At 36.5% G+C, this 13,602-nt stretch overlaps 1 protein-coding gene across 3 annotated transcripts in view; it reads right to left on the reverse strand.

Moving 5' to 3' along the window:
* Nucleotides 1-13,602, reverse strand: part of Nedd4 (E3 ubiquitin-protein ligase Nedd4) — an 811,340-nt gene that overhangs the window by 574,686 nt on the left and 223,052 nt on the right. For all 3 annotated transcript variants that reach the window (XM_090378867.1, XM_090378869.1, XM_090378870.1), the window contains 2 exons: nt 11,230-11,335; nt 4,377-4,588 (listed from right to left, as the gene is read on the reverse strand). In XM_090378867.1, coding sequence (XP_090234993.1) covers nt 4,377-4,588; nt 11,230-11,335 — 318 coding nt within the window. The remainder of the gene's footprint in view (nt 1-4,376; nt 4,589-11,229; nt 11,336-13,602) is intronic.

A 13,602-nucleotide genomic window follows, 5' to 3' on the forward strand; every position in this document is an offset into this window, starting at 1 on the left:
TAAAGGCTAAAGCAGAAGAATTTGCAAGGCTTTTCAACTATACAGAATTTTATTGCTCAATGGGTGGCTTGATCGTTTTAAGAATCAGCATAAAATTTACTATGGCAAAATTAATGGAGAAGCATCTGCAGTGGAAATGGAGATAACATCTGCGTGAATGACCGACGTATGGCCACTTCATTCTCAAGGCTACAGTGACAATGACATCTACAGTATGGATGAAGCTGGAATTTTCTATAATGTCACTCCTGACCAAACTTTGAAATTCCAGGGCAAAAAATGCATTAGAGAAAAGTTGTTTGAAGAATACACTTACAATGGCTATCTGCATGAATATGTCTGGGTCAAATAAAAGAAGACTTCTAGTGACTGGAAAGTCTGCCAAACCAAGATGCTTCAAGAATGTGAAGCAACTTCCAGTGGCTTATAAGGTCAAACAGAAAAGCTTGGATGACTTCAGATATTTTCACGGATTACCTCAAAAAGTGGGTCAAAGATCTTCGTACAGAAAAACGCAAAATTATACTAGTTGTAGATAACTGTCCTGCACATCTACATAAAGTCGACAATCTAAGTCACATAATGCTTGTTTTTCTGCCTCCGAACACTACAGCAGTACTACAACCAATGAATCAAGGTGTGATCAGAAGTTTCAAAGCTCATGTTCTTCGCAACTTGGTCCTTTTTCTCATTGACAGAATAGACAAGGGAATTGAAACGAAAATATCAGTTCTCGATGCTATATGCTTTACGAGCGATATGTGGGAATGTGTTTCACAAAGTTGCATTCAAAACTGTTTCAAGAAGGCTGGATTTCAGTCAAAGCAAGATAACGCTACCGGCAAGGAAGATCACATTCTGTTATCTGAGTGGTTGCAAAAAAGGAGTCCAGAGTATTTGAATCGGCTTCCAAACGTTGGCAGTTGGGGACATGTAGATGATAACGTTGCAACTTCTACATCATAGAAACTATCCGAGTAGCAGGTGAAGAAAGTGAAGAAGAAATAGACAAAGAAAATTCCTTTCAGCCTCCGTCATATAGGGCAGCTTTTGATAGAGTAGAGAAATTTCAGTGTTTTTTCAAATCTACAGACGATACTGATGCAGAGGTATTCTAATCAGAAGAAAGTTGAGAAAAAAGCAGAAGAAGACCAGAAGAAGTGAAATGACCCAACATTCATTCCTGAAAATTGGATAATCACTTTTCGAAACAATCGGCCCTTTTTAGGGCCAAAAAGAATTTCCATACTAGGTTAAAATCTTTTTCAGTTTGCAATTCATGTTTGCTTCTAGTTCCTACACTTCTGCTGTACTGAATCACCTACCCCAGGTATAATGAATGTTACCAACATATATAATAATATCAACTTTTGTGCGCTTAAGAGATGATAGCAGCTTTACAACCTCATCAGCAAGCACATCTTGCGGTCCAGTTAAACTCGTTATAAACAAGTTCAACTGTATTTGTTTTTTCAAGTCTTTCAAAAATCAGAAGGTACATGCTACTCGCATAAAAAATCCAGAGGGTATACAGTGTATATCCTCTACTACAGCCATGCTCACACCCCTACCTTCAGCTGCTATTAAACTATCTCCTGTGTATCTCCTCTCCCTTTGCAAATGCTATTAAAACAGTTGGTTGAAAAACCAACTGTTTTAATAGCACTGGCAAATATTCTTGCACCCTTTCTATTTAAGTGTATACCATCCTTGTAAAAACAGTCTTCTTAACTTATCAACAGTCTTAACAATGCAGAGACAGGCTGATGAAAAATTCTAACCTATATGCTTTGCATAGGTCTCTCGGGGTACTCCCTTCTATTGTGTTTGGGAAGAACTGCAGACACTTTAAAATTCAATCCTAACTCACAATTCTTCCTCAACATTTCCCTCTACTTGTTAATAAATCCTCATGTTACCAACATATATAATAATATCAACTTTTGTGCGCTTAAGAGATGATAGCAGCTTTACAACCTCATCAACTTTTTCCTGCCCTTGGCAGAAGTTGGTGGATGGTGGAACAGGATCATGTTATGGTTCTACTCCATGTGTCCTTTTTATAAAATACATTTCTGTGACAAACAAGTCACCGACAACTACTACATCCTATGGGACCAGCACACTCTGCTGTGGATCTTGTTGTTGTTGTTTGGTTTTTAGAAACATTAGCAACTAAGGCCATATTGCTCCGGGGATATGCGGTGGTCATTCCCTGACCTTTCCACATCCTCCGTATTTCACGGAGGATGCCTTTGTGGTCATGGGCTCGAACCCCGGTCTAATCAAGAAGTATGTGCTATGCACTGCTGCTCCTGCCCACCTGGCTATGGAGGCAGGTGGAGCAGGAGCAGCAACTGAGTGCTTTATGGGTTCCTCTTTTTAATTTCTTCACATGCAACAACTGTTCCTCAAACCCATCAGAATGCTGAATTGGCAATTAATCTCCTCATATTCTACAACAATAGCACACAAAGGCATTCTCTTTGAGCATGTATCTGTCCCACTGCAGACAACTCGGCAAAAAAAAAAAAAAAAAAAAAAAAGAGACTTAAAGGTGCACCCATACATGCCTTTAACTTTCACGAGAATTTTCATCGATGGTTCTTTTTTGGGTTAAATTGTTCCTGCTACTTGAAGTTTTTTACTATGATTCTCTTGTTTCTGTAAGGCATGATTCTGGTCTATATTTAATTTAAAATTATTGCATTGCATGATAAGAGTTTAACAGTGCAATGCAATTCCCAGATTATGCTACACAATATATGTACATTATTATGTTTGTAATAGCACTACTAACTTTATAAATTCTTAGCAAAATACAAAAATATGCCAACCTACATGATTAGAGCCTTCAAGTTACTTATTTGCTATGATTAAAAGAATGAAATTACTACAGTGATATACTAAATATGAAATACAATGTTTTCACATCAAAATCAATAACAAAGGCTCTATGAATATTATACGTAACCAATTTAAATCCTTATCTAAATTTAAAAATAAGCTAATGTATGTTATTGCTAATGTATTAGGACAATTAAAACTATTTATTAAATCAATATTTAATTTTAAAAAAAAAAGTAAAATTTTCCAAAAACTTATCCCGTTTAGAGGAGCTGAAAATTTTCCACTGTCACTTGTAGCGATCTCCCTTTTTTACGTTTGCATATTTCAACTGCGGTTTTCCAATAAATGTGCTAAGGGGCAGTTTAAGAAAGGAGTATGGTACATAAAAATTGACATGCTTTATTCACTAAAGCTCACAATTGTTGTAAATGGAGTATTAATAAATCTAAACTCAACATTCCAAAGTATAAGAGAAGTAAGCTGCTTCGTTCACAAATATTATTCAAATCTTCTACACTGCAGCCACATTTACAACCAGAGTCCCATTGCATCTTCATCTACAGATAAAGTTGGAGTTTGTTTATGCATGGGTAATGTACACATCATTTCTATTACCAAGGCAGTTTTAATACGTCATTTTAATTACATCTCATATTGCGAATACCTTTACAATGAGTTTCCATGATATTGCACTACCTTGAATACGAGGTAATGAATTCGTTGTGAAGGTATTCGCAATATGAGATATAATTAAAACCATGCATTAAAACTACCTTGGTAATAGAAATGATGTGTGTGCATTACCCCTGAGTAAACAAACTATTTCATACTCTTAGGCATTTAGCCAAGAAATATCTTATAGATAACATTATTGCTTATATTTTAGGGTATAATCCAGATATTTACAACGTAATAAACAAGGAGCTGAATTTTCATGAAATTCCTACAAAAATTTTCATAATTCGAATAAGGGCTGAAATCTCTAGATACTACTGTAATAAATAATAATGTGAACAGTATTCTATAGATTTCAATGTATATCATATTCCTGAACATAAGAGGGTTTTTTTTTAAATAAGTAACAGCTTGTTCAGTTAAGAATAAACAAACTATTATTTGTTCAAAGTAAAATGACCAAGATTAACTTGTATTATACATGAAAATCTTCAATAAAATTAAGTTTAAGATTAATCTGAAAAAAATTTCAAAATTAAGGCTACAATACTGAAGGAAATATTATATACTTATTTTAAATGATTCTGATTCATATTAAACTCAAAGTAATAACATTACAAGAAAATATGGTTCAACACACAATCTATTTGTTAAACCATAAAATGTTGTTCATGAAAATGTAATAATTCACCAGTTGTTGAAAATTATAAATTACAGACAGCTGTTGAAAATTATAAATGTTTAACAAAGAAAATTAAAATGTAAAAAGACAACTAATATTCTAAAACTACAAAGCTGGTTTCTTTTTTTAATTAGAAGAATGAATATTTTAAAGCATTATAAAACTTAACCTCGTTGGCCTTTCCCATTGTGTCGTGCGAGCAGCGTGATTCACATAATAAGTTCGTCCATTGGCATCTTGCCTTTCTTCCCAACCTGGTGGAAGTGGTGAGGTAACAGAAGAAGATGAAGAAGAAGAAGAAACAGGTATTATCACAGGATTGGCTGGTAATTCTTCTTGGGCATCATTTCCATTTTCACTGTTCACTATTTCCCATCCAGGCTGCAAATACAGATTAATAAGTTAACTTACAAATAGTATGTAGAGTTCATTTAAATTTCTTTAATTTATTCTAATAATTCAGTAAAAATAATAATTATTTACTAGCCAAATGAGAAATGCCACAGGGACTAGTGTTTAAGGTTAATAGTTTGGAGATCAGGTATATCTATTAGGAGTTGACTGAGGTAATTAAGGTTTTACAAGGATGAGCAGAGGGAGAAAGACAGATCAATTCTTTCTTAAACAGAATAAAGTATAGACCATATGTTTCAATAAATAAAAATTAACTGTAAACTATACATAAGAATGTTTTATATTTGCTGGAGTGTTACTGTTGGACAAAATTTCCACTTAACTCTCAATCAAAAAGTAATGCAGCACTGCTGTATACATGTGCATTGTTTAAATATAAGTTCGATATCATACCTTTATTGTAGGAAATCTTGACCAAACGCTCATATCAAACTAATCCGATTAATGTAATATAAAATCTTTAAGTATTAAAATCTTTAAAACTGCGAACATATCCCTATTGAAGGATTGTTGAATTATATGATATTATATAAAAAACTAACTTGTCTTCAATTCACATAGTCTGCCAGCTGCTACCAAGGAAGAGCCAAGCACAGCCGATGCACATCAACTTACCTCCAGCTAAACCCATTAGCATTGATACACCAGAAAGAGAAGACAATCGTCGAACTGTGTTAAAACTATATTAAATTAAAACCGTATTAAAATATTCTAAGGTTCTTAATACATGACCAGGTATTTCGGTCGTAAACCGTGCTCACAACAAGTAACGAGCTAAAAACAATATCCACTCTCTTATATTTTAAAATAGGCACATCACGACAAGATTATTACCGTTAACCAATGTGAATCATGCTTTGTGAATCAATGTGAATCATAATTTCATTTCAAGTGTTCCTGCTATTAACAGTTTTATGTATTCTTTCTGTGAATTAATTACTTTAGCTTCGTTAAACAGAAAAACTTGGTTCTCCTGAATGGCGTGAAAGGAAAGTTCAGATGCACATGTACTTTTCGCCCTCACAGCTGCTTTGTGTTGTTGTAAATGCATCGAAAGATAATTTTCGGTAGAACCGATGTAAAAGGAGTTGCACTCCCCACAAGCAATGTTATAGACAATATTGGTTTGCTCCATGTTAGAGACAGAGGTTGGTTTCCTTGCCCTCAATATTGTCTGAAGTTTACTTATCGGTTGTGCAACTATTTTGAATTCTGTATTTTTAAAAATGTTAATAAACTGCTCATACCATTGTTGTACATAAGGAACTTTAATAAAATATTTGTGTGGTGCTTTTAATCACTGGAACTGATTCGGATTTTAGTTTCGCCTGTTGCTGAATGTTCCTAATTATACTCAGTGTATATCCCACTGTTTAAAAATCTTGTTGTAAGTTCCCCGAGTTCGTCATTAAGGGTTTCTTGTGTAGAACTATACCTATACACATTGTGAAATTGGTTGAAAATGATACTAAAAGTTTGTTTGTTTGTTATTTGGTTTTTAGGAGCATTAGCAACTAAGGCCATATTGCTCCGGGGATATGCGGTGGTCATTCCCTGACCTTTCCGAATCCTCCATATTTGGTGGTCATGGGCTTGAACACCGATCTAATCAAGAAGCGTATGCTGCGCACTGCTGCTCCTTCCCACCTGATTACAGAGGCGCCAAATACGTAAATGGGTGGTAGCTCGAATAATGTAAAAATTTTCCTGTATTAGTAGGTTTCCAATATATTTTAAAGTGTATGTTATCATTAACCCTTCTCAATGTAAAGTTAGGAAAGTTTATCGAGTTCTCACCTTATTTTTCTTGCAATCTGACATGTGCAATGACATGTGAACTGGCTAAAATGTGCCAGTTCTTATATTATCATTGTGCAATTGGATTGCAATGGATCGGATTTTTCTGGCACATTAGCAGCAGTGGCTATCATACACCAAGAAAAAAAGGTAAAAATAGATTTTGTTTTAACTTTGAAAGAGGTTACCTGGTCAAAATATTAGGTATAAGTTTAAAATGTAGTATATATTCTAAAAATATAAAGCTTATTTTATATACATGTATATAAATTAGTAAGCTGTAAAAAACTAAAAAGAGCTAACATCTTTTCATTGTTTGATAAAATCTGACAGTGTATATGGCTCAGTCAGATCATTAAAAGTGGTAAAACACTATTATTAAAATCTGGGCACTTGATTAAAATATGTTTCAGCGATAAAAACTGTCACAGAACTCGCACATAGCATGGTCATCAGCCCTCAGCAAGAACAAATGTCCTATGCGTGTCCGGGTTAGAACTTCCTCCTTACAATTCTGTGCAGAACTAGACTGCCACGGTTCAATTACAGGTTTATCTGATGTAATTTATTTGTAGTCTGTCTACTCCATGAATCCAGCCATTGGCGATGCATCTTTTGGTGTATTATTTGCCTGCAGTCTGTATAGGGGACTGACAGGCAACAATTATTAGTGGGAATTGTTGATTTTGCTGCAATGTCAGCCAAATCATTTCCCCTAATCCTGATGTGGCTAGAAATCCAGCAGAAGCGGATCACATATTCATGGAGAGAGTGGATTTTCTGCTGAACTTTGACAGAAACTGACATTTCCCATCACACTGAAACTGACATATTCCAGAAAGTGCCTATTAGAATTAGTAGAGGCATATGATGTAAGAAGGCAAGCTTATATAGAATAATCCAAAAAAAAAAAAAAAAACCTTCCCATTCCACCCATCCATTCGCTCCAAATGCTTGTCTAGTTCTGCCCTGCCTAGAACTTATTTAAGTTTAAGACCTCCACTACGACAGATGGACGTTCTGTTCCAACTATCAACCACCCGCTGACTAAAGGCAAATTTCTGCATATCTATTCTACAATTGCCTTTCCTCAATTTGAATCTATGCCCAGGTTTGTAATCTGATCAAGCTGAAGAATCCCATCAGCATTGAGCCTGCTCAAAACATTCAAGGCCTTATACACCTCAATCAGATCAACTCACAAGTACCTAGTCTCCAGACACTGCAACTTGCAGAACTTAAGCCTTTCTTGGTAAGAGCACCCGTTTGTTCCTCTCGCCAATCTTGTTGACATTCTTTGTCCTAATTCCAGCAGCTCTACATCCTTCCTAAAATGAGGCCTGCACACCTGTATGCAGTACTCAAGGTGTGGCCTGACCACTGCCTTATACGAGGGGCCAAACACCCCCTTATCCTTGCTAGCAAAATTCCTGTACATCATTGACAAAACATCATGAGCTACTCTTGATGAGGCGGCAACTGAAGTTTAACATTGATAAACGTAAAGTACTGCTTATGGGTAGCAGTAACTGCAGAGTAATGTACCAACTGTGTGGTACTAAACCCAGGGTAGTAGAAAATGAAAAGGACCTGGGGATAATTGTGCAGGTCCTTTTCATTCTCTACTACCCTGAGTGTAGTACCACACAGTTGGTACATTACTCTAGGGTTACTGCTACCCATAAGCAGTACTTTACATCATTACTGGCATTGACAACCCTGCCAGCCTTCGTATCATCTGCAAACTTGGACATTAACCCTGATATACCTTCATCAATATCATTGATAAATACAGAAAACAAAAAAGTAGGCCCAACACCAAATCCTGGGGAACCCCAATAATAACATTAGTCCACAAAGAGCAGTGTCCATTGATTACCATTCTGTCTTCTCCCACTCAACCATCCTTTAGTCCATTATAGCAACTTGCCCTTAATGCCATACTGCTCCAATTTGTACAGTAGTCTTCCATGTGCAACCTTCGTCTATGTGATTGAAACAGTGAATAGCAAATTCCTCTCGTTACGATTTGTCATGAGGCTTAATCTCCTGGATGATTTGCACTTTGTAAGCATGTTTCAATCACTTGCAAAAAGTCCTGTGCAATGTTGCTTGCAATAATTGCAGCTGTAGCCTTGCCCAGCAGAGAGATTTTGTAGGATTTTGGATAAACACTTCCTGAATTTATGAAACTTTATCTGCAGGTACACTAGGTCCACCTGCTCCTCTGGTGCAGCAGACTGCTGGTTTCTTGAAATTGTTACGACCATTGCCTCACTGATTGTTCCATAGGTGGAACTTTCTGGAATTGCCACTGAAAATGTCTCTTTACAATGACTGGAGATTTGGTATTTCATAGCTGCAACATGCATACTGCTTCCTCCTGCACTATCACCATTTTAATGCCATACTGTTGCAATGCTTGTTGGGTTCAGTTAAAAAAAACTCATTGAGTTGCTTTGATAACTGCAGCAAACCACTTTAAGATACCTATCACAATAAAATGTTAATCAATATTCATAATCAGGTGAATAATTTATAGACACCATGTACAATAATAATAAAAATAATAAAACACACACACAAACTTTCAGAATAAAGGACAGCATCAACCATTTCCTTACAATATTGATGGTTCTTTATAGAGAATAAGAATATATCAAAGCTGCTGAATAAATTTGAGCGAGGGATAGAAAGAACAGGTCAAGAAGAAAAGATTTGCCTTGAGAGAGGAATTAAAGATAGCTTCTGTCTAGTACTCCTGGAAGGGAAGGTATCAGCCAACCTTATTCCAAATAGAAGGGGTCTGCCAAGCATTTGAGAAAAGTCTGGAAACTGCATGTAAAGATTTAATGTAAAGCAACTTCTCGAATGGAACCCAATTTAAGTTTTCTATTGTTGTAGTTCGGGAGATGGTGTGTTCACGACAGTTATTAGGTTTGCCATATTATTAGACAATAATTCACCGAGAGAAAGACAATGTAGAAGGGCATAGCAGTTGACCATATTTCAAATAAAAGTTGAACTTATATAAGGGGCCTGACGTAGTCGAGTGGTCAGGAACGCGAGTTCACTAGCACACGCTCTTTGAGTGGACCGGGATTCAAGCCTGTGACTGCTAAATACGATTAACGTTTGAATTGTCGATTTATTGTAAACTCCATTGACCTGGTTGTCACGTACAAGAAAGAAGATAAGTTTTTACATTAGCATTAGCTGAGGCATATGATGGAAGAAAGCAAGATTATACAGCAGCAGCCAAAAAAAACCCTTCCCATTTCACCCATCCAAATGTTTGTCTAGTTCAGCCTTAAATTTATTTAAGCTATCAACTTCCACAACAACAGATGGTAGTTTGTTCCAGCAATCAACCACCCACTGGCTAAAGGCAAACTTCCTTCCACACATCTATTCTACAACTGTCCTTCCTCAATTTGAATTTATGCCCCTCAGGTTCTTAATCTGAGCAAGCGGAAGTATCCAATCAGCACTGAGCCTGCTCAAACCATTCAAGGCCTTATACACCTCAATCAGATCATCTCACAGGTCCCTAGTCTCCAGATGCTGCAACATACAGAACTTAAGCCTTTCTTCGTAAGGGCACCCCTTTGTTCCTCTCACCAATTCTGTTGCCCTTCTCTGTACTCATTCTAGCAGCTCAACATCCTTCCTAAAATGAGGCCTCCAGACCTGTATACAGTACTCAAGATCTGGCCTGACCATTGTCTTATACAAAGGTATAATCACCTCCTATCATTGACAAAACTCCATGACATGCTCTGGCAACCCGTCTGCACAGCTCAGAGAACTTAATATCTGACTGAACAATTACCACCTGGTCTTTTTCATTCTCCACCTCCCTGAGTGTAGTACCACACAGTTGGTACGTTTCTCTTCAGTTACTGCTACCCATATGGAGTACTTGCATTTGTCAATGTTAAACTTCAGTTGCCACTTCTCGGCCCATCTGCCTAACTTTTCTAGATCCTATTGCAGTAGCATACTGTCTTTACTGTCATTAACAACCCTGCCAACCTTTGTGTCATTTGCAAACTTGGACATTAAGCCTGATATACCTTCATCGATGTCACTGCTAAATATACAAACCAAAAATGGGCCCAGCACCGAACCCTGGGGGACTCTGCTAATTAAATTAGTCCACGCAGAGCAGTGTCCATTTATTACCACTCTCTGCTATCTCCCACTCAACTGTCCCTTATTCCATTGCAGTAACTTGCCCTTAATGCCATACAGCTCCAATCTGTACAGCAGTCTTCCATGTGCAACAGTACCAAAAGCTTTCCTGAAATCCAAATATGTGATATCAAAATTATTTTTTGCATCCAGTTCCTTTGTGACCATATCGTAGTATCCAATGAAACTGGTCAGATAAGACTTCCCCGTAAAAAAACTCATGCTGTCTTGTCTAGGTGATCCTGTATCATCTCTTTAACCAGTGAGGCACTCCTTATGCAGTGCCTGATACATGGTTAGGAGTAGTCCCTTGATGAATTTCCTGATTATGTACCATATTTTCATCTACTATATTCAGATTTTGCATATTAGCATCCCCTGATTTGACCTCTTGCTAAAATTGCCCTCCCTTATCTGAATATAGTGTTACAGGTGGGCCTCGATTAATTCAATTAACGCGTTAAACGCGTTAATTGAATATCATAACCAATAGGAAAAATTATAATTGGTCCTTGACCTTCTGGAATGTCCATAAAGAATTTTAAAAATACCTTTTAAATACCTTTCTTGTATCATATACCTCTACTAATGCTAATATTAATACTAATTACCCATACCTCTTCATTTTCAGGTTGATGAGAATTTTCATCCTCTCCTTCATCCTCCTCTGTTGGAAGAAAAGCATGATATACTTGCAAATGTCCCTTAACTCGAGAGCGTGCACTAAATAATGATGAAACAACAATTTTTATTTTCTAAGTGTGGAATTAGCTGCTGAGATAAAAATAAATTATTCAATATTATGTTAATTTTTAAATCTTTCATAACAATGATACTTGAACTAAAAAAAAATCCTTGTCTGTCATGAAGAATGACAAGAGTGCTTATTTATTATTTTTTTTAAAGGTAAGGTGGCAGTAGAAACCCTGGACTTGACAAGTGCTCTTCCAAAAAAAAAAAAAAAAAAAATTACAGAAAATTAATTATGTCAAAGGTTAATTACTTCAAATTTCTGTACCAGTGTAAAAATGATAGAAAGAAACAAGTTAACACATCATTGGCCCTACCCCCCAAAAATCACCATCCACTTTATTCTTTCATCCCTTCTAATACTTTGTCAAATCATACTTCAACGTCAAATGGAAATTTCTTCCAACCATAAATTAAATTTATTTACTTATTTTAATTTATTTTATCCTTGTTCAAATCACCCAAGAAAAAGTAAAGATGCCATCAGAATTTTTGTTTATGCAACCCATATAAAGCCCAACAAGGCTTCTTTCAGGAGGGAAGGGGGTGCCTAGTTTCCAGAACCCATATCTCTCTTGGGAACAGTACTTCTTTGTGCCACTGACTAATATTGCTGCTCTTCTCTGCAGTTGTTCAAATAAACCATATTCTAAAATGAAGCTTCCAGATCCACAAGCAGTACTGAAGACACAGCCAAATCAATGCTTTATATAACACATAAGGCATTGGTTTGCCTTATACGATCACCTCCATGTCACTGGCAAAGTTCCTGTACATCAAGAGAACTCCAAAAGCTGTCACAGAGGCCTATCTACTAAAAGAACTTCATGTAGGACTTCAGAATTTCCCCTGATCTCTTTCCTTTTCCACTACCTTGAGTGGTTACCACCCAATTAGTATGTTATTCTAAGGTTAGGATCACCTCCATGTCACTGGCAAAGTTCCTGTACATCAAGAGAACTCCAAAAGCTGTCGCAGAGGCCTATCTACTAAAAGAACTTCATGTAGGACTTCAGAATTTCCCCTGATCTCTTTCCTTTTCCACTACCTTGAGTGGTTACCACCCAATTAGTATGTTATTCTAAGGTTAGGAGTAACCAAATACAGTGCCCTGTATTTTTCATTGCTAAACTTCAACCGCACTTCTCAGCCCACCAACATAGTTCTCAGGATGAAGCCGAAACCTTCTACCTTGAGTGTAGTATCACTCAAATGCCTATGTAAACTCTGGACCAACTGCTTTTGTAAATCTTATTGCACCCCAAATGATACTGATGATGAGCTTGCATTCAGAAATGTTTAAACCTCAACTGGCACTTTTTACCCCAGGGGCTCACATCTGGTGAATATGGGCTTAGCAAACCGAAGGTCCTCAGCTGGATATCATCATTCCTCTCTCTCTCTCTCTCTCTCTCTCTCTCTCTCTCTCTCTCTCTCTCTCTCTCTCTCTCTCTCTCTCTCTGGGTAATGCAGGAATTTTTTTTTTTTGTTTGGCAGGTGCAGCATAAGCCTCAGGCTTCCTTGCACCATATGGCTAATAATAATAATAACTGCCTAATTTATATAAGCCTTGTTAGAGTGGCAAACGCTAATTACTGTCATTTTTAACTTTTGTATCATCAATTAACACAGACATAAAAACGTGATATGCAACATCATCATCAGTATCAACAATAAATATTATAAACAGTAAGGTTGTCACAAAACCATGAAGGACTCTATAAATAACATTAGTCCAGAATAGCAGTGGCCATTAGTAACCACACTGTTTTCGGCTACTCAACCATCCCAATTTCCTAGAGTAATAATGAGATAATACTTTTAATAACCAATTTTATCATTTTTTTAATAACCTCTAATAAACTTTTCCCATACTACTCTGATTTTACAGCAGTTGTTCATACAGACAGTATCAATGGTTGCAGTTAAATCTAAGTGTATGATAGCAAAATAACTTTTTGAATCCAGTCACTTTCTGACCTAATAGCTACTACCTAGTTAATCACAATGGCCAGACAAGATCTCCATTTAACAAATCGGTGACAATTTCCATATAACTGTGTTACTATCAAAGCAACCCCTACATTACTTTTTTAATCACTGAATGTTATTTTTCCTGGACAGAAATCAAGTTTACAGGTTTGTAATTACTCACTTCACCCTTGTAAACATTTACATATCTCCAATTTGTAGGATCCTCCCCTGAATCTGCGCAAATTTTCATGATTATAACCGAAGGT

Source organism: Mastigoproctus giganteus, chromosome 8 (genome assembly GCF_048544385.1).
Source record: "Mastigoproctus giganteus isolate SK-2022 chromosome 8, ASM4854438v1, whole genome shotgun sequence".
In the NCBI taxonomy this organism is placed as follows: domain Eukaryota; kingdom Metazoa; phylum Arthropoda; class Arachnida; order Uropygi; family Thelyphonidae; genus Mastigoproctus; species Mastigoproctus giganteus.